Source organism: Pagrus major, chromosome 5 (assembly GCF_040436345.1).
Source record: "Pagrus major chromosome 5, Pma_NU_1.0".
Lineage (NCBI taxonomy): Eukaryota > Metazoa > Chordata > Actinopteri > Spariformes > Sparidae > Pagrus > Pagrus major.
Window position 1 is genome coordinate 34,416,887 of NC_133219.1, and position 26,971 is coordinate 34,443,857.

The 26,971-nt window shown below is 41.7% G+C and overlaps 1 protein-coding gene across 2 annotated transcripts in view; it reads right to left on the minus strand.

Annotated features, from left to right (window-relative positions):
* The window catches only part of trim36 (tripartite motif containing 36), a 28,222-nt gene extending 4,492 nt beyond the window's left edge, over positions 1-23,730 (minus strand). Inside the window, exons 1-10 of one of the 2 annotated variants that reach the window (XM_073465429.1) lie at positions 23,616-23,730; positions 21,796-22,030; positions 13,500-13,846; positions 12,742-12,888; positions 10,719-10,814; positions 9,795-9,932; positions 9,575-9,690; positions 8,347-8,468; positions 2,202-2,319; positions 1,893-2,098 (exon numbers count right to left, since the gene is read on the minus strand). In XM_073465429.1, the coding sequence (XP_073321530.1) occupies positions 1,893-2,098; positions 2,202-2,319; positions 8,347-8,468; positions 9,575-9,690; positions 9,795-9,932; positions 10,719-10,814; positions 12,742-12,888; positions 13,500-13,846; positions 21,796-22,030; positions 23,616-23,654 (1,564 nt within the window). In that variant the 5' untranslated portion in view covers positions 23,655-23,730. Of the gene's footprint in view, positions 1-1,892; positions 2,099-2,201; positions 2,320-8,346; positions 8,469-9,574; positions 9,691-9,794; positions 9,933-10,718; positions 10,815-12,741; positions 12,889-13,499; positions 13,847-21,783; positions 22,031-23,615 lie in introns of both variants that reach the window. The other variant, XM_073465428.1, reaches the window with a different exon arrangement.
* Between the last annotated feature and the right edge of the window lie 3,241 nt (positions 23,731-26,971).

Genomic DNA, 26,971 nt, shown 5'->3' on the forward strand with positions numbered 1-26,971 from the left:
AATTAAACGCATTCTATAAATAGTTTGTGGGCCAAAGGCCACGATTAACATAATCCACAACACATACAGGCTGACATGATTATGTCTGTTCACTCAACCGTCCCACACAATCTGAGATCTACTGTGGGGAAGACCAGTTCATTTGCAATGTGTCTAGGGGAGTCCTTCCAACAACTAGGCCATGATCATCATCATCATAATAACAATATAAGCTTGCCTAGAGGGTGACCAGACAACAATGCTGCAGATTTATATGAAGTTATGTAGTCAGGATAAACTGGAAGCCTTCATTCTCATATATAAAAAGGAAGTCAGAAACGTAAGCAAACCTGCTTATTTTTAGCACACACAACATTATAAATATGGGCTATGGTTTCATATTTGATATTACAACTGATAGCCATGTTCATGTTGCAAAAAGAGCCGGTGACATTTGCTCAGCTCTTTAAAATCGATGCTTCCAGTCATTTAATAAATAATTAAAGAAAAATTGGGGCAAACATAATTGATGCAGCATGAAATTACTCCCAAAGTGACTAGATTTTAATTTCACAGCCAGCAGCACCTGGGATAGAAAACTGTGTCTCAACCACAGCCAGACCTTGAAATCTCTGTTCAGTTGCCATCTAAAAAAAAAAAGGGGGGGGGGGGGGGGGGGGGATTTTAATATTAGCTGTTAAGGATGCTGGTTACATGCTAGGCTGTGAGGGATTGGATGATATCCTGCTCACCGAACGACACAATGTCAAGACTGATAAATCCTCAGAATCAAATCTCTAAGTGCCTACATGTTGTAATGTCATTATAATTTTAAGCAAGGGTACTGATGTGTCCCCTCATGCTACGTAATGTTTTGTCTCATTACAGACGCACAGGGAATCCAACCACTCAGTCTTACACGAACCAGAGAGCACAGGAATGTGGAAGCTCCAGTCACAACACAAATGACAAGGCTTGTGCAGGATTCAAAGGATCAGGGAGTAACGAGTCATGTATGGATGTGTGACTTTGATGCAGGCTCCTGCCAGGGGAGGGGGTAAAAAAAAAAAAAAAAAGTGTGTCAAAACTGACACTCCATACAAAAAAACGCCTCCACAAGCCCCAGACTTTTACACTCGCAGTATGTATTATCAGTCCAAAGCGAGGAGGATGCAGTGATTGCCAAGCAGAATATGAATCAAAGAGACACAGTCCCTGACTGAGAGGATACGATTTGAATTCAAGCGCAGCAGATGGTTGAGGCTGATTGCCGTTTTTTAATGAATTCCACCTTGCGTCTGTCAGGCGAGCCTAAAAACGCCAGCAACAGATGCAAGTGCAGGTTTCCCTTCCAAAGCTGTACGACACAATCCACTCCCACACACTGAGACTAAAGCTATATTGGTTTCAGCCATCTGAAGCGCAGAAGCTATTGCCATGGTGATGAACTGAAACACCATTGTGCTTCATTACCTCCATCGCACATGCCACAAAATTCAAAAACAGTGAGGCATCTGTCATCTGATAATCTTCCTAAAATGGAGCCCGCTGCAAAACACCCAGACGTGCTCTGAGAAGTAAAGGGGATCGAGGAGCTTAGCTGCTGCCTTGGCCAAAAAGAGGCCCAATAACAGGGGCTGGTTCTCCGATAGTTAATCCTGTACATAATAAGTTTGTTAATTAATTAATGCTCTCAGCATTAACAACAATAACAGCTGGATTTGATTGAGCTTAAGAAAAAAAATGTAGACAAAGTTTATCTTTAAATAATTAGCATTTATGCAATTCAGGGACTCAACAACTCCCTTCCTCTTGTTCCCTTTTCTACTAAACATCCGGTTTTAAGACTCAAAAGGACAAACCAAGAACACACACCCATCATGGGGCAAAACTTCCTCTCCTCTCAGGCTTACCAGGTGCAGGTGGTGTGTGGAAGGTGACCTCAGGGCTGTAGGGGCTGAACATGGAGTTCCTGCAGCTTCGGACCCTGAAGGCATACAGGCTGTTAGGGTCCAGGTCACACACCACAGTGCTGGGACCGTGCACCCTTTCTGTAGCCCTCCAGACGCCGCCGTCCTCACCGTCCTCCTGGGACAGGGGCTGGCTTGGGCCTCTGATTCTGGAGGTTAAGAAGATTATAGTCAAGTAACTTTGATTGCCTGTGGATCTACACAGTCCTCTGCGCTTCTCTCGCATTGGTTTCTTTGTATGTTTGCACCCACCTGCGGTATTCAAGCACGTGGTGATCAGTAGGTAGGTGGTCATCAGACAGCCTCCAGCAGATCGAGGCCTCGTTATAGACTTTGCTATTGGATAAGTCGATCAGAGGAGGGTCTGGAACTGGAGAGGAGTGAGAAAGAGCAGAGAAAAGAAAACCACGATAACCAGTTAGTTAAACACGCCATCTGCAAACAAATAAGTACACCTTGTTTTACAGGTGTGCGTAACAGGGAAGGGTGAGATATGCAGAAAACAATGCCGATTAAGCATTAATTGCATTTTTGTCCAAGTGTTCAAACACAGAACACATGGAAGATGTTAATGCTCGACAAACCACTTCGAACAAGGAATTTCCAATAAAATCTCTTGTGTCTTAACTATGCTTAGTGTAGTATTTCAGCTCAATAACTTGGGCTTAAGCAAATGCAGCAGTGTAAGAGTGGCAAAGATTAGATTTGTCAGGATCAGGACTCTCCACTCAGGACAATGGATAAGACTGTCTTGCATAATGGAGCCAGTTAAGAGGTTTTCACATAGACTCCCTGCCAGGAAATGCACTTTGTAAAGCGGCCCCACCACCATCACCACCACCTCCTCTCTTCCACTTTCACCAGCACTTCTTTCATTCTACTTCCTCATATCATTTATTGCCTTTTATCACCTCTTGGTGGCTGTTAGGATTTCAGGAGAAGCATTACCCGCCCGGCTCTTACTTGACGTTCATCTACATACCAGCAGCACCGCTTCCCATCTGTCCTCTCTCTTATGTCAACAGTATCTGCTCTGTAATGATTCTGTTCACCTCATCACTGACTGTTCTCTCAGCCTGAAGCTCATTTGTCTACAGAAACAGAATCACATTACTGAAACCATGTAGGTCACCGTCTTTCTCTCTGACTTTATTCTACACACTTCAATCACTCTGCCTGTGAGAATTCCTCCTCATCTCCTTTGGAATATTTTCTATTTTCATTCCCAATCCCTCTAAAGCGGTTTCCCCCCTGCAGACAGAGTCCTCTCTGACCAGTGTCAGCACTGCCGCAGAGCTTTCTGAGCCTGCAAAGTCACTTGGCTAATCCTCAGTCTCCGAAGTCTTTTTCTACCAAGCACATGAGCTCCTTCATGAGCTCGTTTCCTCTTATAGCCCTGTGCATATTTTCATGTACTACAGTGCCATGCTGGCAACATCCTGTGTGCGTACATACATTATACAAAAGTACATTATTAGACTTGAATGGCACTCAGTAGAGTGCATACCTCTGCCAAGGCCCAATAGTCCCTTTTTGTACTCATTCATAGATACCAACCACCTTCTTTTTTTTTTTTTAAATCAAGAACTATGCATCATTTCCTGAGACATTTAAGAAAATGTTGGGGGAAAAGCCCCATCTCGCAACGTTAAAGAAAGCGAGAAAATATCCGGACATCTGGATCCGTCCCTTTATCCAGATCCGCACCAAAAGTTAATGTGGTCTATTCTGGGCAGAAACCAATCCTTCATTTAAGTTTCATGAAGGTCCGCTCAGTAGTTTTTGTGTAATCCTGCTGAACAACCAACCAACCAACCAACCAACCAACAAACAAACGGACACTGGTTAAAACATAACCTTCCAACTGGCATTTTATTTGATTGTTAGGGTGTCTTATTTTGCCAAGGTGAATGCAGGGTCCAACAATAAGGATTTCCGGGGCAAGTAAAATGCCACCTCAGGCTTGTAAATCTAGCGAGGCAAGTGGTAAAGCAATATTTTTTTATGAGGTGAAGCTCAACCAAACATTTCTATTTTTCTGGAAACAGGAGTTTAGTTTAGTAGAAACTCCACAATATGTTTTGCGCAGTTTGCAGCAAATTTAAGAGCAAGGCAGAGAAGACTGAACATGACAATTAACTTAAGTCTTAGTTGTTAGTTAATAACCACTAATAAATAGAACAATTTGCATTGAGGAGAGCAAAAATTGACTTTGGGCGAGTAGATTTCTGACCCACTTGTCTGACCGTGCATGTGAATGTAAGCCAACTGTCTCCAATCTTTCATCTTTATCTGTTGACCACTGGGCACTGTCCCTTACAAATAGAGTACAAAACAAATGTTTGAGCCAGTACACTCAAGATTTTCATTCCTTCCTTCTTAACCCCTGAAACAACACATTTCCACCCTCGTGTTGGGGGAGTAGTGAGCAAGAACAATAATGACTTACTGCTGCAGCGGAAAATCACACACAACCAGCTACACTGACAAATTAGATTTTGTGTTTTCACCTGTCTGCTACAGACGGACCAACAGGCAAAAGACCAACAGGGCAATCAGCCACCTCACACAGCAGGCTGCAGAGTTAAATGACTCAGAGGGGGAAAAAAAAAAAGGCACCATTGATCACATACAGGACAGGCTGCTGCCAAGTGACACTGCGGGAAACTGCTTTCTCTAGTGTCCAGTTTCATTCCACCGCTACTAAGGCCAACAGGGCAAAAAAGAAAAAGTGGCAAAGTGATGAGGGAATTATTAAAAAGCCTTTATTATAGTGGCTAAATCATTAAAAAAAAAAGGCAACATGCATTAAAAAAACATATCTTTTAGACTTTTAGAATGATTTTAGCAAGTATAATAAAGGCTCTTTAATATTATATTCACATTTTCTTATATTTGGAGTGTCCAGATTGCCGTACTCCATTTTTCCTCCCCGTTTTTCAAGAGCACCCGACACATTTCTGATCTGCTCTGGAGCAACCACACCTCTCTTCTCCACACTTGATTCTGTGCCTGCGATATCTTTGAGGAGGTGGAAATAGTTGAGAGTTGAGAGCACTGTTCTCAGCCTGACATTTTGCAGGAAACTCCTATTTAAAATGGAGGACAAGTGGGCATTTACACTTGACAACACGGTCTTTCAGAGCCTCTTGAGAAGCAGAGCATGGGGTCAAAACCCGCAGCAGGGCCACAGCTGGGTTAACATGGGAGAGCACAAACACGCAGTTATCCAAGAGGGAACATATGATGAGGAAACATGATGAAGCAGCAGGCATTGAGCAAAAGCCAACACATACAGATTTATAAACCAACAAGATGGCTGGCAATTATTCAAAACGTATATCCCTTATTAGTTTCCCGTATAATGGATGCACAGTATAAGAGTTTAGGGGAACTATCCAGAGATCCTACAGTGATTCTTCAGTGCTGAATCATCTGCCAGGACTTCAATTTAATTACTGCAGTGTATAAATGCCTCTGCAGCTTCTTTTCTCTCCCTGCACTCAGACTAAGAGCATCGTCAACTCCCACAGGCCGCAGAGATAAAAGACACGCATCAATATGACTGCCACCCAACAGCTGCATGCAGCACTTTCCAAGATTCGTTTAGGTACATGTTTAGTCTAAAGAAGCAAAATAATGACTCTTCAGTCATTTTAAAAAACACTTTAGACTGAAAGCCTAAAGATGATGACTGAGTAAATGATGTTTATATGTTGTTTCGAGTTCTCTTGATGTCTGGGACCGCAGTTATGGATGTACAGTGTGAACAGGAGGGGGCTGAGCACACAGCTCTGGGGGGCTCCGGTGTTGAGCACTGAAGTAGAGTACGTGTGACTACCAAGCTAAACTGTCTGGGGTCTGTTGGTGAGGAAGTCGAATATCCAATATCCAGAGTGTGGTACCCAAACCCAGAGTGTTAAGGGTGATATTGTATTTAAATGCTACAAACAGCTGTGTGATGTAGCTGTTCTGGTTCTCAAGGTGTGTGAAGACCGAGTGGAGGGCAGTGGATATGGCATCTTCTGTGGATCTGTTGGTTCTGACTGCATACTTGTGGAGACAATAGAGCTATAAAATAATTTGAGGATTGGGACAAATAGATTTTTTTCCACTTTAAACTGTCAACAACACAAACACCACAAAAAAGAAGAGAAAAGAAAAAGTAAATAAACAAAAAGACCAAAATGTGGCTCTTCAGCAATAACAAAGGCTATTTCAGGTTTAAAGTTCAAAAAAGTCCTGTTCGTAGTATAAATCTGAATCAAACTAATGTTTACGAGGAATTGCATGTTAGGTTTTTGCTAATTTAGACCTTGATTTTTCAGAAATGTGTTCTATGAATAGGTGAAGATCCACATTCAGTCTTTGAAGCAGCAAAGGAATGTTCAAACATTTCAAAATGTGTTTAAAATGAACATGTTATCCATCTGTAAGTATCAGACATTCTTGGGCACATTTATTTAGTAAAGCATCTACTTCATTAAAGCTATGAACTTGTTTAATGATTATATAACCGTTTCTTCTTTTGATGAGTCATACAGAAAGCGGTGCATGTCTTGTTGATTAGTATAGACAGAGCCAACTTTAGCCTCCGAAATAAATCTCACATCACTGATTTCAAACAAACCAATGTGGCTGCTCTCCAGTGTAGCAACAAAAGCCCACAGCCACAAACTCAAGTCACTCACAGCTTTGTTTGTCACCAACGGTCACTGAGACAACTGTCAGTTGATCCACTTGGGGGATAATGGCTCAATGCCAAAGACACTTATGCTTTGTCTCCAATGTCAGCAACGTTTAAGCTTTCAATAATTTTAACATCTTTTGGATGTTGAGGCAAAAACTGTCACTCAAATCTAAAGCGATTTACTTTGTAGTGACGTTGACCGGTTTATCATTTTACATCAGGCTCTTCTTTCTGGGATGCCCCAAACATCTGACACCAGTCAACAACCAACTGTCACTACGTGCAACAATGATGTGAAATACTGCTCTACCCTCACAGTCATTGACACACATAATACTGTCAGGTTAGGCATTTGAAACAAGCCTCAACCAGATGCAGCCAAATGACACAAACCATCACTCAGTAATGTGACCGTCTCCCAAATGAATCCCATCATCATGCAGTTTAGGCAGGAATGTGAGTACGGTGAATCCAATATAAACATCTCACTCTAGTAAGCATAATGTTTCTCCAGCTCTAGTTTATACAGGGAATCTTAGACACATTAAACACCTTAATCTGACAGTAATTATCAATTATAAGTGTTGAGTTAATGTTGCAACACGTCCATCAATCCAGCCGCTTCATGACACGTGTTGATGTTCGTCACCTTGTGAAGCTCTGACTTAACTTTCAGTCATTATCTACTGTTCCGTATTTAGACATTTTGGCAGTCTGCTCAGTTATCTGCAGACGTTTGATCTTTGCTCCTGGAAAAATGTATTGATCATCTGTTATGTCTCAGTTCTTTACGGCTCTTGCCAATTCTTAAAATAAAGTCAACAGAAGTTGCTGTCTGTATTCTGAAAAGCTCTTTTCCAGCACATTTTGGGAAGGCACAGCTGTCAAGTTTGCATCAGAATCTGCTTTAACTTGTTTCTTTTCCCGTCTCATAGCGTGACGTCTAAAATAGCGTGGAACAATCCCTCCAATTAGTTTTCTTGACAAAAGGAAGAATGCCAATTCAGTAAAAGAAGTATGTATGGGAAACCTCTACCTGAGCAATCCTTTATAAAACAATCCTTTGTAAACCAGCAGACCAGAAAAAAAGGCTTCACAGAGAACTAAAAACCACTCTGAGCATGTCCAGAGTTGTTTATTCAATTTAGAGGATTCCCACAGCTGACCTCTGACCTCTTAGCACAGCACAGTTCACAGGGCAGTGCATGTGACGGACAGGTGATATGGACTTATTTAGATCCTTGTTTAAAAGAGCAGGCTTATTTTGTTCAAATAACTTTCCAAAAATGGCAAAGCTCTGTGATCCAAAGCCTGTTTTCTCATGGTGTAGAGAATACATGAACAAAGACCTTCTTCATTTTCAGACATGAGTAGATGCGTCGTATCTCGTTGACATGAAGTCATGGTCACTTTTTCCAGCCACTTTGGGTCAAGCTCTCGTTGGAGCTTGTCCTTTAACACAGAGTCTCGTCTGTGAGACATGATGTGTGGAAACAGTGGAACAATGTATGAGAACAGAGACCCTCTTTAAAACAGGAGGTCACAAAACAGCCTGCAACCATTTCAGGATTCAACCTGATTTGTTTTGTATAGCACGGTCGCAGTAAATATTGTATGTTGGGAAATAAAACATGAAGTCTGATTCTCTTTAGCTCACTTTCATTTTCATCTTACACCATTTAAAAAATTGAAATAAATCAGTTGTACCTCCACCAAAGCACATCTCTTTGAGCAGAGTTTCTTCTCTGGATGTGTCCAGCACAAACTCATCGAAGCAGGGGTCAGCAGAAGGGTGGAAGGTCCTCAGAGACTCTGTGGCTTTCTGGATCCTGAAGACAAACAAGGAAGCGAAACGTGATAAAATATTTTTAATGGAAGCTTATCTTGATTGGCATATAATTCAATTTTGCACTCTAGCGCCATTTCTGTGATTGTAATTTTATTTATATCGACTTTCATAAGTGAAAAGAGGATTAAAATCATGTCAACAGCCGAAAACTGTGCAGACCGGGGTCATGCTCCCGAGAGTGAAAAGGTTTACTGATTATCCAAAGCTGCTAATGGAGATCAATTAGTCAGCTCAGAGCAGAAGACACTAATACACAGTCATTTGACTGGACACTGCGGCATGAGGCTTTCCTTAACTGCGCTTTAGTTTGGTAACCTCTGTGCACGTGGCGTTGTGTGTTTCTGACACACTCCAGTCACCCAAACACATAATCAGATTGATGTGCTCAACACTAAAATAAAACAGAACAGATCACACCTAAGAAATCCACTGAGAAACGGGACGACACCGCCCATGCTCAACTGTATGGTGGCAACACAAAATGAATCATTACAGACTTTATATAATCAAGTTCAGCTTCTGGAGTTTGTAATGAATTTATAGCGGGCGATTATTACTCAGCCGCTTAATTATTAATTTGACAGTCGAGTGCAGTTTATAGTCAGGATATTAGTGGCGATAGCTGAAGTGCTGGCTCACCTTCCTGTTATTAGAGCGAAGGAGGACAACTTCAAGACACCAGAGAGATGCTTAAGTGCACTCTTCAACTCTAAATTACTGTGTTCCCAGTGACTACAGAGAGGCACTTTAAGATTTTAAATATCATTTTACAGTCGTACTACAGTTTATCTACACATTTCCTGGTATGTTTTTAGAAGTCAGACATCAGTAATGTCTATGAAAGTTATTCAGATTGATTGTTTTTACGTACATCTTCATTGCAGAGCCAGAGATTTACATTGTATGGATAACTTATTGATCAATGTTGCCATATAAGGCTAGCCATTTTTGGGGATTTTGGTACTTGTAGTCATTATAATATTTTGATTGCGAAGAAAAACCCCAGAGAAAATTCAGAGAAATTGAATAAAAAATGCATTTCAAAATACTACTAATGATGTGACTGTCAGTGTCAACCATCTCTACCTGATGTGCAGCTGCTTTGCAGTTTGTACAAAGCAGGACTGATCCGTCTCTTTCAGCACCTCCTGAGCGTAGCCCACTAGACCACTGTTCTCCAGCATGCCCTGGTACTCCTCCACCTGGGAAATAAAGTAAGGGTACAGATAGGGTTACGTTGAGTGAAGGAAACCTGTATATAGAGGGTAAGTCAATAGACGTAGGATTCAGTCCTGGTTTTTCGTACCTGGGCCTTGAGGTGGTCCAGGCGTCGGTTTCGTGACTGTTCAATGGACCTCAGCATCTCAGATTTCCTCTCCTGCAGAGTCTCAAACAGACGCTCAAAGTGCTCGTTAGCTTGGCGCTCTGCTAGCTGGCCATTTTCCTTTAAGAAGAAGATAATGTTGTTATCAGATTTACACAAAGCAAATCAAATGTTCTTTTCATATACTTCCTCCCAAATGATGACTTGCACTTTAACTAGATCTTCAGAGGGGTCAGAGTAGAGTGTCATCAGTATATTATCGTAAAACTATGTGACAACTATGTGACTGATGGTCATTCTCCTTGTTTTCCACCCTTACAGGAGTATTGAGACGAGAGACACACCGTACATTAGCCACCTTTTTAGTTAATGTTTGACTAAGAAGAAGCTTAAAAGTTAGCATTACACAACTGAAGTACATAGTTGGGACTACTGATCTTTCTCTCTGAGGCGTAGGTGTATTCAAACATTATCCATTTACAACCAGCATCAAAGTAAAAGCGGAACAACTTCAGTGGCTGAAACTCTGACGTGCGTGAGAGACACTAGTAAGCAAATCTTTTGTTTCCTTGTTTGCATACTGTTTGTTTAGTGATCTTCCTTTTTTGTACACAGAATGTGTATTTGTTTCTCGACTTCACAGACTGGTTTTGTGGAGGCTTTACAAGTATTTGTATTCTGTAAGAAAAGAGCTATGTAGAGGAATTAACACATGCTCCTTGCAATTTGATCTTTTGGTTAATAAAAACAGAAAAAAATAAATTTAAAAAAAAGGACAATTCATGTATCAAGGAATTAAAAATAAAATATAAACTCATGCTGGAACATTTTTGGAGTGAGAAAAGTACATCCTTTTGAAGTGAAGAAGGCTGCTGCAGTCGTCGCAGCGTGACTCAGCTCTCTCACCTCAGTCTGATTGATGAGCTGCTCAAGATCTGTAATCTGAGTCCTGACCTGGTCCTCTTTGCTGATGAGGTAATGGATACTCTTGGCCAGCTTCTCCTGTTAAGAGAAAAGATCAGCAGGATATAAAGTGAGTTTAATATGGCCTTCAAAAAACTTGAGTACATCCACAGTGACACAGCACTAACATGACAAACAAGATATAACTTACACGACTGTTACAAAAATCACATACAAAAAAAAAAGTGTGGGATTTCTCAGTTTCTACTCTTGGACACGTGACACAACACTTTCCCCTCATCTTTATGTTGCAGCTGCATTGTGAATATCGTATTTCCTGATTGATTACGTGTTACTGTCCTGCATGACCCTGTATGACGCAGCGTTAGTGCCTGTTTCAGTAGCTGCAGCAAGTCAAACAACATTCACTGTAGTATCACAACAAGATGACAGTACGTTTCTGCTCAAAGCAACTGAAACCCACACCACTTCCCGGCTGACGAAGGCTTCCCGGTCTGTTCAGGACATCCGATACATTTATTTGAAGGTACAACACACACAAAATGATGAGGAACAAATGGTCTCATTAAGTATGAAGCACCACAGTGTTTGTGTCAACACAGACAGGACGACTCAGTTTCACACAGATTCTGCCTCGACTTGCTGAACCACCAAGCGAGACAAACCGTAAAAACGAGATGAAATTACTGGTCGATATATTTCCCTCAACACCTATTCTCTTAAAATTATGATGCGTCTTTGTGTTGGCTGGAGCTGTCATAGCAACCAAACAATCCTAAAACACAGTCCCCAGACATTATTGTCTCCATATAAGCTAAACCAAACACTCAAACTGATTGAACTTAATTCTGCTAAGTGGCAAAAATCTGGTGACCACACGCGATGCCAATTAGTTTTAACGCTGTTAGCAAGCCTGGCTTCCAGTTTCCAAACAGAAGAGATTGATATCTACAGTCTGGTGCATGCCAGCACAGGTACAGGTCAGGCATTAATTTTACAGCAGGAGATGAAAACCTCAGCACCCAACAAAAAAACAGCTCGAAAGCTTTTTTTGTTGAATAGTTGAGCTACCAATCATAATCCCACTGAACGGAAAGCTGTTACCCACCGAAAGACTTTTACTTAGTTTTAGGTAATTAAATGCAGTTTCTTTAGTGTTTAGTGACACGAGGCTGAACTCAATCTGCATTGAAGGGATCTTAATGTAAACTTAAAGGAGACCCAATATGCATTTTCATTTTATTTTTTTTCCTTTTCCTCAGTGTTTTATAGGTTATTGTGCATGTAAAAGATCTTGAAAGAAAACACTGCTCCTGAACACCTCATCAGTAGTCTCGCCTTGACTTCATGACATCACACTATGTCACCATGTCACTCATTTGCACGATTTATACTTAGCAGCTAGTTTGGTACGTAAGAATTGATTCAGATGAGCTGCTCTGTTGTTGTTAGCGGTGGTGGCTCGGGCGTGTGTGAGCTGACCAATCAGAGCAGACAGGAGGAGGGGCCTTGAAGAGACAGGAGCTAAAACAGCATTTCAGACGGAGGGGGGATACGGTGCTGCAGCACTGGACCGTTTTTGGAGCACTGAAGCATGTAAACCTATTATAATAGTAACCCAAAATGAAATTAAGAACTTGAAGATGAGCGTAATGTGTCTCCTTTAAGATAATAATCATATTCTAAAAGAGGGGTTTAGTGTCAAACGACGACAAAGCCAGAAGTACAATTTATAACCTGCTGATCATCACAAAATAGCGGAAAATCTGAGTTCCAAGGCTGCTTTCCTTGGCAGCGACTCCATTTCAAGTCTTTGTTAACAGTGGCATTGAGTTCAAACTCAGTTTAATCCTTGTTATCATAAGCCAGTATTATGTTAGACTGCAAATTACTCATTAGTCAGCACAGATAAGAACAACACCACAAAATACCAGTGTATTCAACTGAAACCCACAGGTAGCCGACCTGTCTTTTCTCAGAGCGTAACAGAGTCTGACTGTGGTACCTTGAGGATCTTGTAGGCACTGCTCATGCTGGTGACTTTGTGGTTGGCGTGGGATCCTCCCAGCTTACACAAGTGACACACGGGTCGTCTGCAGACCTCACAGTACATGTTCACCTTCTCCATCTCGTGCTCTGGACACATGAGCACCTGAGACAGAACGACAATGAGTTAAAATCACAGACAACATACACAAAGATGCATATATACACACACTTAACTATATACACAGTACAGTGATCAAAAACTAGCTGAAGTGAAACAGGAAGATGACCTTCACTGGAAAAAAAACAACATCTAGCCAGCTCTCTGCGGTTCGTTTCCTGTGACTTAAAATAGAATTTGAATCAGCGCTCTTTTTTACTGCCAAGATCCTCATCTGAATTGATCAAGACGGCAGTTAGCCGTTTGATCACCAAAGGGAGTTGGAAAGAGAAATTTAGTGATAAATCCAGCAACTCAAGTTTCCAACAAGACTCATGAAAGTACTCTAAAACCAATGACTCAGAGTCACAGAAGGGGAGACGTAGAGAAAAGTGTGATATGTGATTGCGTTCACCTTCTGAGTCATCGTCGTCATCTGATTCCTTATGAAACATTTCCAATATTTAACCATTTACAGACTGAACAAGGTCAAATCTATACACACTCGTCTTTATTTCTGACTCATGTGACAACTTATCTTCCAAGAGATGTTCATAGTCCACCTGAAAGAAACCGTTGAGGTAAAAAACAGCCGATAGGGAAGAGATGGTACTTGCCTTGGGCCTAAAATTCGTGGTGGGACCAACATACTCATGCTGAGCTTTGGGGGTGCCCCAGGGGTGGTGCAGTTTGAAGCACTCGTTACAGTAGCTGGCCTTGCAGTCCATGCAGCTCTTCGTGGCCTCCTGCAGCTGCGGAGGCTTGCAGATGTTACACATGATTGCGATGGCCGCGCGGGCGGCCTGGCGGTAGCGCTCGACAATGCTCTCCAGGGTGAAGTTACGGAACAGCATGCTGATGCCACGCTCGCCGAGGTCGATGTCGTGCTGACAGCCGGGGCACGGGATGGTGGTGACCCGGGGAGTCACAGAACCTCTGCGCCACCCCGGGGATGAGATGGAGCCTGGGGGAGGGCGGAGGAAGAACAAGTGAGAAAAGATCATGTGTAATATGGATTCGTAGCCTTGGATCACCCAGTTTCCACTCTTGTCTGAGGCCCTATTTCTTTAACAACAATGCCTTTCTACTCCAAATCCCACTGAAGGGATACTTTAGAGTCAAATAAGGGCTTTGAAAAATGTGAGCCCCGGTTTGTGTTCAACTGATTCTGGGCTGATATTCACAAAAAGCGGCATTACATCATCTACAAGACTTGCCAAGTATGATCTTACGGCAAAAATGCCTTTGATAGTTGATAATGCCTTCATAAATAGGGCCTCAGTGTGTCTCCCTTTTTGCTGTATTTCCACAATGACCACTACTCCACACAGACATGGAGCTTTCACATCAATACAGGCAGTTTATTGAGCAGTTGTCATTCAGGCAAAAAAGTCCAGGGAGTTTTCCAAGAGGACTGGGGCAGATTTGGAAAGTGATGGGATGCAGGATAGTCATGGGGAGGATGGCATCCTTGGAGCTTAGAGATTTACAATGCAGGTCAGTCAACATTACCACAGGAGTGAGGAGTATTTAAGTGCTTTTAATGCTCTGGACAAACGGAAATAATTTAAATTTCCCTAAAATGAGTGATCAAGAAAATAAAAATATGGACGACCATTTTCAAATCAAGCAATGTAACTTAACCAAAAGCTTTGAATCAAAAATGTCCTGCAATTGAACCTTAATATCAAATGTCCAGTTCAATGCATCAACACGACAACAAAGCTCCTCTTAAAGCAACACGGCTTTCAAGAGTTTCTCACGGTATTGTGCTTGTTACCGATGCAGCCGCATCGTAACAAGGCAGTACACACAGTAAAGGAGTTGTTACACGAGGTCACATCACAGGTGCAAGCAATGGGGGGGCACAAAACACAAGTTACCACACACTCGTATGAAGCCAGCAAACTGAAGTCACTACACAGCAAATCAAAAATACAGAAATATTGCTTCACGTTTTTGGGGGACAGGGGAAGCGAGGAGTGCTGGATTTATCTCAGTATGCAAGCCAGAATTTCCACTTCGTTTCCGAGGACCTGGAAATTAAATCAAACACTCCTCAGGTAAGCGAAAAATAGGAAAACTAGTTCAAAACAGCAGTTTTGCAAAGTAAAAAAGGTGCAGCTGAGGGAAAAGCAGTGGCAGAACAGCAAACAGATAAACTATGTGATACAGGATGTGTAGCCGTGTGCATGCCGTGTAACGTGAGCTGAACTAGAGACTGTGACAGGGCGAGACAGTTTACTGCCCGGAGGCCAAGTCTGTCTGCGATCCAACTACTAACTGAAACTACTGAGCTTTGTTTGCCACACATCAGTTACCCTTCCTACCTGATTTCATATGACAAAAAGGTGAACTTAACATTGTGGTGTGACAAAACGATGAGAAACTCAGTCTGACGATGGTCATGAAGGTGACACTGCCTTGTTAGGACAAGTAAAGTCACCGGATGAGAGAAGAAATCATAATCAAACCAATGAATGATCCTGCAAAAGACAGCAAGAGCGTGTACGTGTGTCTTTATTCATGTGAGTCAACGTGCATGTCGGGACGCTGCACATTGACTCCGGCTCTCTGGTCAGGTCAGCAGGTGTGAGCCAACACGAAGCAGACAGGAGACGCCTGCAGCAAAGTGTGTACTTGTGTGTTTGTGTGCTGATTTGTGGATCTGCAGAGTCGAAGGCAGAAACTGACGAGTCATTGCAGAGCAAACAGGGCTTGTTTTCTTTTCCTCTGCCACATCAATCTGTGTCTGTAAATTTGTGCATTTTTATGCTCTTCAGTCACGACTGAGGCAGAATCTGCACATTTAACTGAATACTTTTAAAAATCTAAATCTTGTGGTGTATGCAGGGATAGTTTTACTTCATTGTTCATGTCTAATGCAAGTAAAAATCTGTTTTAGGCTTGTTGAATGTTGCTATACTCACATTTTGTTCTGACAGTGGCTGTCGTATATGATCGACTGTAGTTTGTATAATAGTTTAACAATAAATAGAAAACGTAGGAAATGTTTCCTAGTTTCTAAAGGCCACATAAACAATTCTGAATCGAAGTTAATCCATTCGCTGAAAGTGCAACTAAACATCGTCATTGGTTGCACCAGTGCCCCTGAAAAGTAGCACATCGGCAGACTGGGTGTGTAGATAGTTGCCTTTGAGCAAATAATAGCCTATAAACATATTTTCTGTAGATTATTTTGTCAGTTTATAGCAGGATCTCTTTAATTTCTTCTTTAAAAATTCATTATTGGGTGCACCTAAATTAAAAAGTAGATGCACCAGTGCAAAAAGTTGGTCTGGAGCTCTGAAAACAGCCACGTGAGGTTTGAACTTACTTCTTATTTTCTCCTGATTTCCTTCTTTAAAAAGTAATATTGTTCTTATTAATGAGAGCACCGATTCATTGTTTGCTGTAATTCTATTGAATTTCCAAGTAGCTCCTATAATCGACTCATCTTGGAGATCTTAAAAACGTTCACTGAGCATGTCAGACAAACCCGGCCAACAAATCTAGCCTTCAGTCTTGTTTTACTTGGCCGCCAACCTGACGCTTCTCAATTCACCGTGCCCAAAATGATTACAAGTCAGTTAAAACAGGTCTGTGTTCTTATTAACTGTTTATCAAACACTAATGACTGTCAAGTGAAGCCTCACAGCACCCTAAAGGCACACACACGTCAGTCAGTACAAGACAGTTAAGAATCTTAGCGTGTCCGAACATATTGCGTTTAACTCAGAAACAACAGACACTGACAGTTCTGCCGCTCAATAAGGCGGCTTCACTCGCCACGATGTTTTACGAAATGAATGCAAAGCTTGGGTAGTTTACAGAGACACACACACACACACACACACACTGGGGGTCCGGGACACACACACACACACACACACACACACACATTCCTGTCCTACTTCAACTCCTAGGAAACATCCTCACCCCTTTCTCACTAATTTCAGTCTTTCAATTCCTTTTTGTCACTTGCCAAACTCCCCGTCGCGGACTATACCTCCCTTCGGTTGTCGTCTCTTCTACTTTACTGCTCTTTAAGTCGGCCTCCTCGTATGACGACTCATCATCGCTGTTCCCCTTTCCTTTTCACTCATCTGTTCCTAACCTACTCAACCAAAGTTCAAAAATCAAATGCCTTCATCTGGATTTTAATCACTTTCATGCTCAGTAGACATTTTTAAGAGTCACTGCCTTTTCATTTCAGCTGTTATCTCCTAATATTAGGTACAGTAACAGTAAAGTTAGTCAGTAAAAATCCATTTTTGTCCCTATCCAGTGGTGTGAGTTTGTATGGTCGTGTTGACAGGGCTAACGTAGACCAAGTAGAGAAAAAGGTAGAACCAAACTAGGGTTTCACAGGGGTTCTAGTAGTACTGTACTCACTACTACAGCTAGCGTAAACACGGAGGCCGCGTCTACCTCGACTTCCAAACGACCTTCGCACTGTGGCTGCAAGCAATGAACAGAGAAGTGAGGTGAGACCAACAAGAAAAATGAAACAGTAACGTGAAGAAGTGACGTGTGAAACCAGTTATTGTTTTAATAAACAACATGACATTGGAGAAACAAAGCCAAAACCAAAGCAAAGTGGATGAAAACTTGTTTAAAAAAAATGCAGTTCAGAGTGAAATATAAAAGAGATTGTTAAAAATATACATACAGGATGTGGACAGTTATTAAAAGCACAATTAACTCTTGATTTGTGCACACGGTCGATATACGAGCACAAATCCACACAACTAAAAACAGAATTTGACAACTGTTTGAGAATAACATGTCTGAAGTGTAGTCACACCTTTCGGGCTGAGGTCTTTATAAATGAATGAACGCCGAAATTTGCCATTTTGGGAAATACACTTATTCGCGTCCTTGATGAGTTGGAGTCAGTTGTGTCTTTGAGCTAAATATGAAGCTTTTGTAGGCTAACATTATAGATTAATCAAGCAAGATACAGACCGTAGACCAAGACTGGGGCTAAAGCTGCGTGTCAGGGAGCGGCCCTGACACGCAGCTTTAGTTGCAGTCTTTCAGGATACATCTTGTAGGCTTATTTAGCAATCATGTGCATAGTTGTGGCCATTTTACAGGGCTCCTGTTTGAAAATGAGTCACCTGGAACCATAGTAAGGAGCTCACGGAGCTAGCATTAGCTTAATTATCTAACTACAGCACATAGCATCTGGTGCGATTTGTGTGAAATGGCCAGAATTCGAAAGTAACGCCAAAACTATAGGGGGGCAACAAACACGTTTACAGCAGCTAGCTACTCTTTGCTGTTAGCAAGTAGCTCAGTTAGCCGTGGTCCGCTCTGCTCAGCCCAGCCAGGCTCAGCCGCTAGTATAGCACGCCTACTTCACATAACCTCACCACTGTTGTCTCTCCACACTCTGCTGCTAATGCTAGTTCCTTTGTTTTTGCATTTTAATCTTAAAATTTGGCCATATCTTATTGCCTATTTAACGATATATTACATGGTACTCACTTTGAAATGAGCCATCTGGAAACACTAAAAACTCGGATGGAGATGTGAACTGCCTATGTTGCATGAGAGCAGAAAGATTGACAGGTAGGCTATAGCAATATAAGCTTAGCCGACCGTTTTCCTGACTGTAGCTTAGCATTTACCATGCATACACAACTGTTGAAGACATTAGCTAATGAGAATATTTCCCAACATGTCAAACTTTTCCTTTAAGAGCATTTATACCAACTTTAAAGTGCACTTGTCATGAGTTAGCTGTTGAACATAAATGCATCATGCTGTTTGAGACCCAGTAACACAAAAAAAACATGAAGTTGAGGAACAATGCTGATGAAGTTTTAGTGACCGCCTTCCTCTGTCCAAACACAACAGGCTGGTCCCGGCTGCACACTGATAAATATAGCCTTAAGTCTTCTCTTTCTCTCCCTTCACCTAATCCCTCATTCATTCCTTACAGGCAGGTTGCTTCACCATGGCTACCAGCGATGTGATCACCCGGCGTTGGAGGCGTTTGGCAGAAATACTCAGGAGTTAATGTTCTCATATTTCGAGGCTTCTTGAATATTCGAAACGCACGGAGAATTTAAATGTTATGTAATCTGCTGATTAAATGCACTTAACACGGGAACGACCTGCCACAATAATCCCCCAGGGAATTCCAGGAACTTGTGAATAGTTCATGTTGACTAATTTAATTTAGCGTTATTTTATGGAAGAGATTCAGCTAAAATTAAATGTGAATTAAATCAAGTTTTAAATGACTTTCGGACAATGTGCATCAATTCACCAATCAGTCAGATTGAGAATATAAGAATAACAGAGGCTTATGCACACACAGGCGTGACATTTGTTTACTCAAAAGCAGGATTTGATTATTCCCTACGTCAACAGATGCAGTCCTGCCAGTGAAGAATGAACTCATTCAGGTTGAAAGGGGGGAGTCTGAATGAAGGAGGCTGTGTTTGGGAGCCCGGTCTCAGTGGTTTTGAACAGTGAATGGCTGAATAGCTCCCAAAAAAAGTTCACCTCACTGTACCTCTGGGGATCTTTTGAGCTCTGGTCGTCTGGTTTAGATTCTCAGCGCTGCTCCGAGGATACTTGGCACTCAGTTTCATGTAAAACGGTCCATTGATTCAAAACATATTAACCATTCTGTTTCAGGGAAATCACTTGCTGTGTCGCACATCCATACTACACACATTACGTGTACAGAGTATGAACAAAGTACACTGTTTTTTCAGCTAGCATACAAGAAATTATACGATACTTCAACCATCAGAAGACTTGTTTTGCTTTCTGAAGTGTTCCTGGAGCGTATTTTTAAAATCACCATCCACAATTAGCTCCATTTTGTTTTTTTCAGCTGTGATCAGCTTCTTCATTTCCTTTCTGCACACACTGCAAAGTCATGTGTTTTCACCACATACTCAAACCCTGATTAGAGTAAGTGTGTAGTATGGATTTGAGACTTAGCTACTGAATATGCATTAGTGTTTACATCCAGCACAAACCTACAGAATAAGTAGCATTTTCAATCCAAGTGATATTTATATCCTGAGTTGTGTCCCAATTCCATACTAATAACATACAGTATGAACCATAAACAAAGTGTCATACTGTACAGCATTTGCAGTAAGTAGTTATATTATTTTTCTAGATATTTTTGTAGCAGTCTCACCATCATCGAAAAGCATATCCTTTGTGCACTGCATTGTGGGAAAAAAGTGTATATCAACAGTAAACTAAAAACAGCTGATGTTTTTAAGAGTCGGTGTGTCCGACTGCCGATAAAATGAATCTAAAAATGAACTACTTTGGCTCTGACGCAGCATCCGTCTCTGTCTCTAGTCCGCCCAAAACACCATCAGATTTTCAAAGTCGTCAGATCATTGTGCTTTCTTTGCAGATGATATGACTGATCAGCGACAGGGGGGGGTCACACACTACCAGTTGGGTTTGTGCGCTGATTTTCTGATTTTGTTACAAACACTGAAGTGCTCATGTGTTTGTATAGGCATCTGCCCTGATGTACTTCATTTTGTCACTTTTCCAGTATGAGCGCACTAGATACTCAAATCTTAGCATTGGGCTTAGAGTTAGTATGTAGTATGGATGTTGGACACAACTCTGGTTTTGTCGACAAGACTGGACAAGAGTGCAAATGAGACGACATCTGTATGTAAATGGCTCGTAGCCCAGAGCCCTCAAAAGGCAGAAAGGCAGCCTTGTGTCCCATTGTGCTGCTTTCGAGGCTTAGACATTGACCTGCTCGGGCTCGGCTGCAGCGGCGCCGTGTGTTTAGCAGAGAACGCAAAAATATTGTGACAAGTTAATTCAGCTACCTGCACCCACCCACCCACCCGTCCTCCTCCTCCTCCAGCTCAGCTTGGTTTTAAGAGTTTAAAAAGCCTTAAAGGAGCTTACAGATGTGCTCTGTTCGTTCGTGTACATACCACACATAACGCAAAACACATATGCCTCTACATCCGATTAAAAAGGTGGGGTGAAAATGATAGCTGAAACGTTTCCAAATGAATACACGAGCCCTCGCATGATTGAAAGGGGATGTTTGATGCCCCTGGGCCATTAGAGGCAGACGGTGAAGACAATTAGGGGCTTGAGAGAGCTTGTCAACATTTCTTTTCTCTCTGGGAGATAAAAACTACAGCTTGTCAGTTCCTCTGCTGTCTCTTTAATGAAGCCTGTAAAAGCAGACGGGATTAGAGAAAAAAGTGATGACTGACAATGTCGCGGCTGAGCGGTGAAATTATTAAATCATTTTTTTAGGTTTGTTCTTTGCTTTATCTAGGACAAGAGAGGGAGGAGGGGAGGTGTCTGCGCCACATTAAAACACAGATACAACACAATACAATAATGCTTTGTCTAGCGCCGAGTTTCCGTGGGTTTATTCAACATTAACCTTATATTTGCATTGGCTGAAAGTTTGCTTATTTGTTCATGAAGTCCTCCTACTCTTTCAGTATGTTAGGTAATCAAATGTGCCCTCCAGTTTCGATTTGTAACCACATATTTCCTTATTTGAGAAAAGCCTTTTGTCTTTTCTATGGAGGTAAAATCCCAGGCTGCAGCCACTGAAACCTGTTGAATGCAAAGTTATGGGAATCAGGAGAAAGACAATCTAAGAGGAAGTTAGAATAACTGATTGGAAGATGGTGCAGATGCATTTGATTCTTGCATTTCCCGTGCAGCCACTGCCTGGTTATTAGCCTCCATTAGCTCACATATCAACTCGCAACAGTAGCTCGAGCACTGCCCCTGCTAATGCCTCTATACGCTGTTGTGAAATTTGAGACCCACCTCCCTACACTAAAGCTGTACACAATAAAATCCCTCCTGTAAAAAGAACAAACTTAATCAACCTACAGAAATATTATTTTGGTTCCTTACCCCGAGACCCACCTGATCTCACAAGCCTGTCAAGCCTCTCCATGGAGGGGGACGGCACCCTGGACCTGGGGCTGCCCGGCAGGGAGCACTCGGAGCCGGCGTCGAAGGAGTCCTCATGGTTGAGCATCAGCAGCTCCCTGACACACTTGTGGCAGACGCTGTGCTGGCAGGGCAGGATCAGCGGGTGGGTAAAGAGCTCCTTACAGATGGGGCAGATCAGCTCCCTCTCGATGTTTTTGATCGGGACCTGGTGATGGAGGCAGGATTACTAAAGACACTTAACATTTAGGTTTCTTTACATGAAGTTGCATCTCAGCTGCTGCTGCTAGGGATCAGACGATAAAGATTTTGACATGGGTCGTGATAAAAAACACCCACAACAAGCTGTTGAATTGCCTGTAACTGTGGCTGAAGGCCTGTCTTGCACATTGTATCCCCTGGAAAAACAAGTTAAATCAGACGTGTGTAAATGCCACGGTTTCCAAACAATAAAACAACAGCGAGGAGTTCAGGAAGACCTCTTGATTAATGATTACTTATTTAAGATTGGGGGTAGACAGATTGTCGGGGCCGACATTTAGCATTTTTCTGATTAGAACATAAAACACACGATTTAAAAACGCACCACTTTGGCTCTGATGCACGTGTCTGTAGTCACAACCAGTTACTCAATGTCCTGCCAACAACACCATCTGACTGGTTTCACTTGACAACTAATGACCGATCAGAACTGGATGATCCAAATCTGCAAAGTAATCAGTAACTAAAAGTAGCAGAAAGTAGAAGTTAGGTACCTAAAATTGTACTTCAGTGCAGAACTTGAGTGAACTGTAGTTATTTACATTCCTCACTGATTAGTCTCAACTCACTTTTTATTGCAGCTGTACATTAGTCCCAACTATCTCTTATCGGTCTCCTTGACTACTAATAATCGTTTATCGCTATACTGACCCCTATTTAAGAGATGCATGTTCTGTCTGCGATCCAATAAAAATGTCTGTTTCCTGACCAAATGCAAGCTTAAAAAGAACATTTAGATGATTATCGAGACAATGTTGTGAATATTTTCATACAGTGGTGTCTGCTGTAGCTGCTGCTATCATTTAACAAGAAGATGAGGAGGAGCAGGACTCTGAAATGAGCTCAGCAGCTTCAGGATACAGCTGATTCTTGAAACAATACCCTATTATTAGGACGTTGCAGATGCAGCTTTTGTCTGCACTCAGGACAACATTAAGCTGTGTGAGTTAGATGGAGGAAATGTGGATTCAGGTAAGGTTATTTTATTATTTTATTATCCTGCCTGGACTTTAACTCTACCCCTGGTACACTCCACAGTGACAGCCCAGCCACGCTCGTCTTTAGCATGTTTTCTGATACATTACATAAGACAGGATTAAAGCTCGGCTAAATATAGACAAAACAGTGAAATACACGAGCTCACGTTTCAGACGAGGAGAAAACGTTTCGGCTGGCTCACGACTAGAAAACACAAAACTAACAGTCCCTCCCATTTATTCCAGGTGCTGCGCTTAAAAACCCTGCCATTACAAGTGAGCACAACTTTAATTAAAAAGCAGATAAACGCCTCCACACGTGTGGAAACAAACCTCCCCCCCTCTCCGGAGAAGGATAGAGGAAGTTTCAAAACCGAGACAATGACTGAATGAACTCACACAGGACTGGTGGCGGTTTTACAGCTCTGCTAATTGTCGCCAACTTTGTCTAACAATGTGGCAGAGACGCTACAGGCTTTGAACAATGACGCGTCGGAAAGCGTCTCCATCATGAATCCCCCCCCCCCCACTCCTCTGTCTTCTTCTCACACTTACCGCAATTGTGCTGCTGCTACGCCGCATCTCTGCAGTCATGATGAGGCAGAAAATATCCGCCCGTACGTGTGTCTGCGTGCGTGTGTGTGTGTGAAACAACAACACAACAATGTATCCAAAACAAAAAATGTAGCGTTCAAGTACTCGGCTCGGACGCCCCGTGCTGAAGATGCCGACAGAGACGGCGGAGCGGATTTAAATAGTGAGTGACGCTGCGCGAGGAGGCAGAGCCGAGGGGTGAATCAGCAGGCGGCTCCAGCCACTGCTGCAGTGTGAGTGTGTGTGTGTGTGTGTGTGTGTGTGTGTGTGTGTGTGGAGGGGGGAGGAGAGAGAGACAGGAGGGGGGAGTGTGTGTGAGAGAGAGAGAGGGACAGACAGAGGGGAGGGGAGGGAGGGTCTGATCTCCATAGGAACCACTGCTGCCTTCATGTGCAGCTCGTAAACTTTGACGGAAGTCATCAGTCCAACCTGGCTGTCCACTCAAATCACAGGCACAGGTGAGACTCAGCACTGTCTACCTGCAGTTAAATCTTCACTTATGGAGTATGGAGAGTAGCAATACTTACAGTGCAAAATAAAAATAGTTATAAGTCCTGGATTCTTACTTAAAGGGGCACTATGTAGTTTTGGGGAAGACATTCAAACTCCTGATTTTAGGATTTTAATGTTTATAGAATAGAATAGATATACTTTATTGATCCCAAGCTGGGAAATTAAGGCAATTAAGGAAGGAATCCGTTTCGAGAGATGGCGCCGCTCCAGGTGGCAGCCTGTAGCCGCAGCTCCCGTCGTGTTTTTTTATGATATGAATGAGGTGATAAATTAATTACATTACTGTCAATAAAACTGCACCTTATCCTCTTGCACCTTATGTTCCATTTACCTTTACTCCTCGACACCTCAGCATTTTATTTTCTTTACTTTTGTATATAGTACTTTATTGTCTATATTTGCCCTTGTATTTTGATTGTATTCGTACTTGAATGTACCTGTTGCTATGATAACCTAATTTCCCCTCGGGGATTAATAAATCTATCTATCTATCTATCTATCTATCTATCTATCTATCTATCTAGCTGAGAGAGACAGGAGTTAAATCTGCATTATCTTACTTAGTTCAGCCACGGTAGGACATATGCAGTGGTGGGAGAAGTTGGAGATGTTTTACTGAAATAAAAGTGCAAAAAAACAAATAGTAATCTGTTATAAGTAAAAGTCCTGGATTCTTACTTAAAGGAGCACTATGTAGTTTTGGAGAAGATATTAAAGCTCTTGATTTTAATATTTACAATATAAATGAGGTAATAATACAAACTAAAAATAATAAAGTCATCAACAAACTCAGAAATATATATTTTTTCCATAACTGAATAAACAAGCTGTTCTCAGAGGAACATAAGCTCCCCAGAACACTGTTTGAAGCCAGAAAGGTGGCAGGGTCCGCCACAAATAAACCAAACAAAACCGTATGATGGTTGGTGATGATCTTTCTCTTCTGATTAAAATGTCTTCCCCAAAACTACATAGTGCACCACCAACTACCAAAAGTAAAAGTGGGCTATCTTTTCTGCAGAATGGGCCGACTGGAGTCTACCTGACTCGCTAACAGCTACAGTTAGCAGCATTTAGCGGTTACTCTGGTGATATGCCGCCCACTGTTGGTTTGGAGTATCAATTCAACAGGTGGCCAAAGGCGAGGCGAATGTATATTGCTTTATTTAAGGACAAAATGGCCTTAAAATAACATCACAATGTTTTTTAAGCTACATCGCAAAACTCAACATATCTCCATATTTTTATATCTCCTCAATAGCACCTCATAAATGCTGCGACTGTATATTATATGTGGTAATGCAACAATATTGACCGAACTACAGCTTTAAGAACATACACTCACACATGTGAAGTGAGGAGACAAGAACGTTGCAATTCAACTACTACAACTACAAAAATCATAGAAGAAGAGTGTTGTATCTGCAGATTGCATTGTTAGCAGCATAAAGTACAATTCATACACTTGTAGCAGTGACAACAAAGCATGTACAGCGTGTGTTTTATGATGAAGTGCAGGAGGTTGGAAGTGCGATTGACTTATAGTCCATTAGTCCATTAGTATCTGTATAGTTGTAGTATAAGTAGCATCCACTCATTTAAATAAGGGCTGAAAGCATTTCTGTTAACTGCGTCTTTCTTATTAATCAGATATATACGTTGTTTTTCATCTCGATCTATTTGTTTTTGGTTTTATTTTTACGTTTTTTAATGCAATATTAATGTTCTCTTAATGTCGTATTCTTAATGCATTTCTATGCCTCTGTAAAGCACTTTGAATTGCCTTGTGTCTTAATGGTGCTATATAAATAAACATGCCTTTCCTTTGCATAGTATAGTAGTAGTATTAAGCATCAGTAATTTAAATTTAAAGCAAATGCTTTGAAGTTCTGCAGCGTCTCTGGACTGACTGCAGGCTCCTGTAGTGACCCTCACATAGTGTTTCTGTAGTTTATAAAGGGGTCTGTGTGAGCTATAACTTGTTCTCTTTACAGTCTCTACTAATGTCAGGGTCCCTCCTTTTATTTCCAGGGATTTATGATCTGCAGATTGCTTGCCGCAGTGGCTGTAAGGTCCATTTTATTGCACATTGGGGCCCCCTAGCAGGTCAACTGAACAATGTTTTAGTTAAACTAGAAAATGGACCATGTTACTGCTTTTTGGGACGGTTTGGGAGGGAGATTTCTTTTTGCAGCAGCACAGAATGAACTTGATGAACTGTCTTTGGATAAATCTACTGGCTGGAGTGTGCACAGTCACTGAAAGCTGACTGTGTTGAGTCAGTCGCTTTCCAAAAGCAAAGCATACAGACAGTGTCAGACCTTTGCAGCGCTGCAGTTTGAATCTCACTGAGGCAACAGAAGTTTCATCCACCTCTAGATTTCTATCCAACTTCTACCTTCTGTCACAGTTAAGTGTTTGACTTTGCATCCTGTAGGGACCCATGAAAGTCAAAACACAGAGGAGGGAATTGTCTGCCCTCTGACACATCCAAATGGTTGCATCATTTTCACAAGTATGTGATCTTTTTCTCATTCTCAGAGCAAAAGGTTTCTTAAATTTTCACGGTATGCAACAAAACATTATAACGGAAAACTTAATTTAACATTTATGTAACACTTAACTTAACAATATTTGATGCACAGCCTGCTGAAGGGAGCATAATGTCTGTACAGTTTCTTTGTTCTGTTTTGATGATGCAGCCTGCAGGAAGAGACTCAACCACTAATCTCTCACACTACCACCATTGTTATATGCATGTATTGTGTTTATATTAACCAGAATCTCAGTTTTGCTCATTCTTG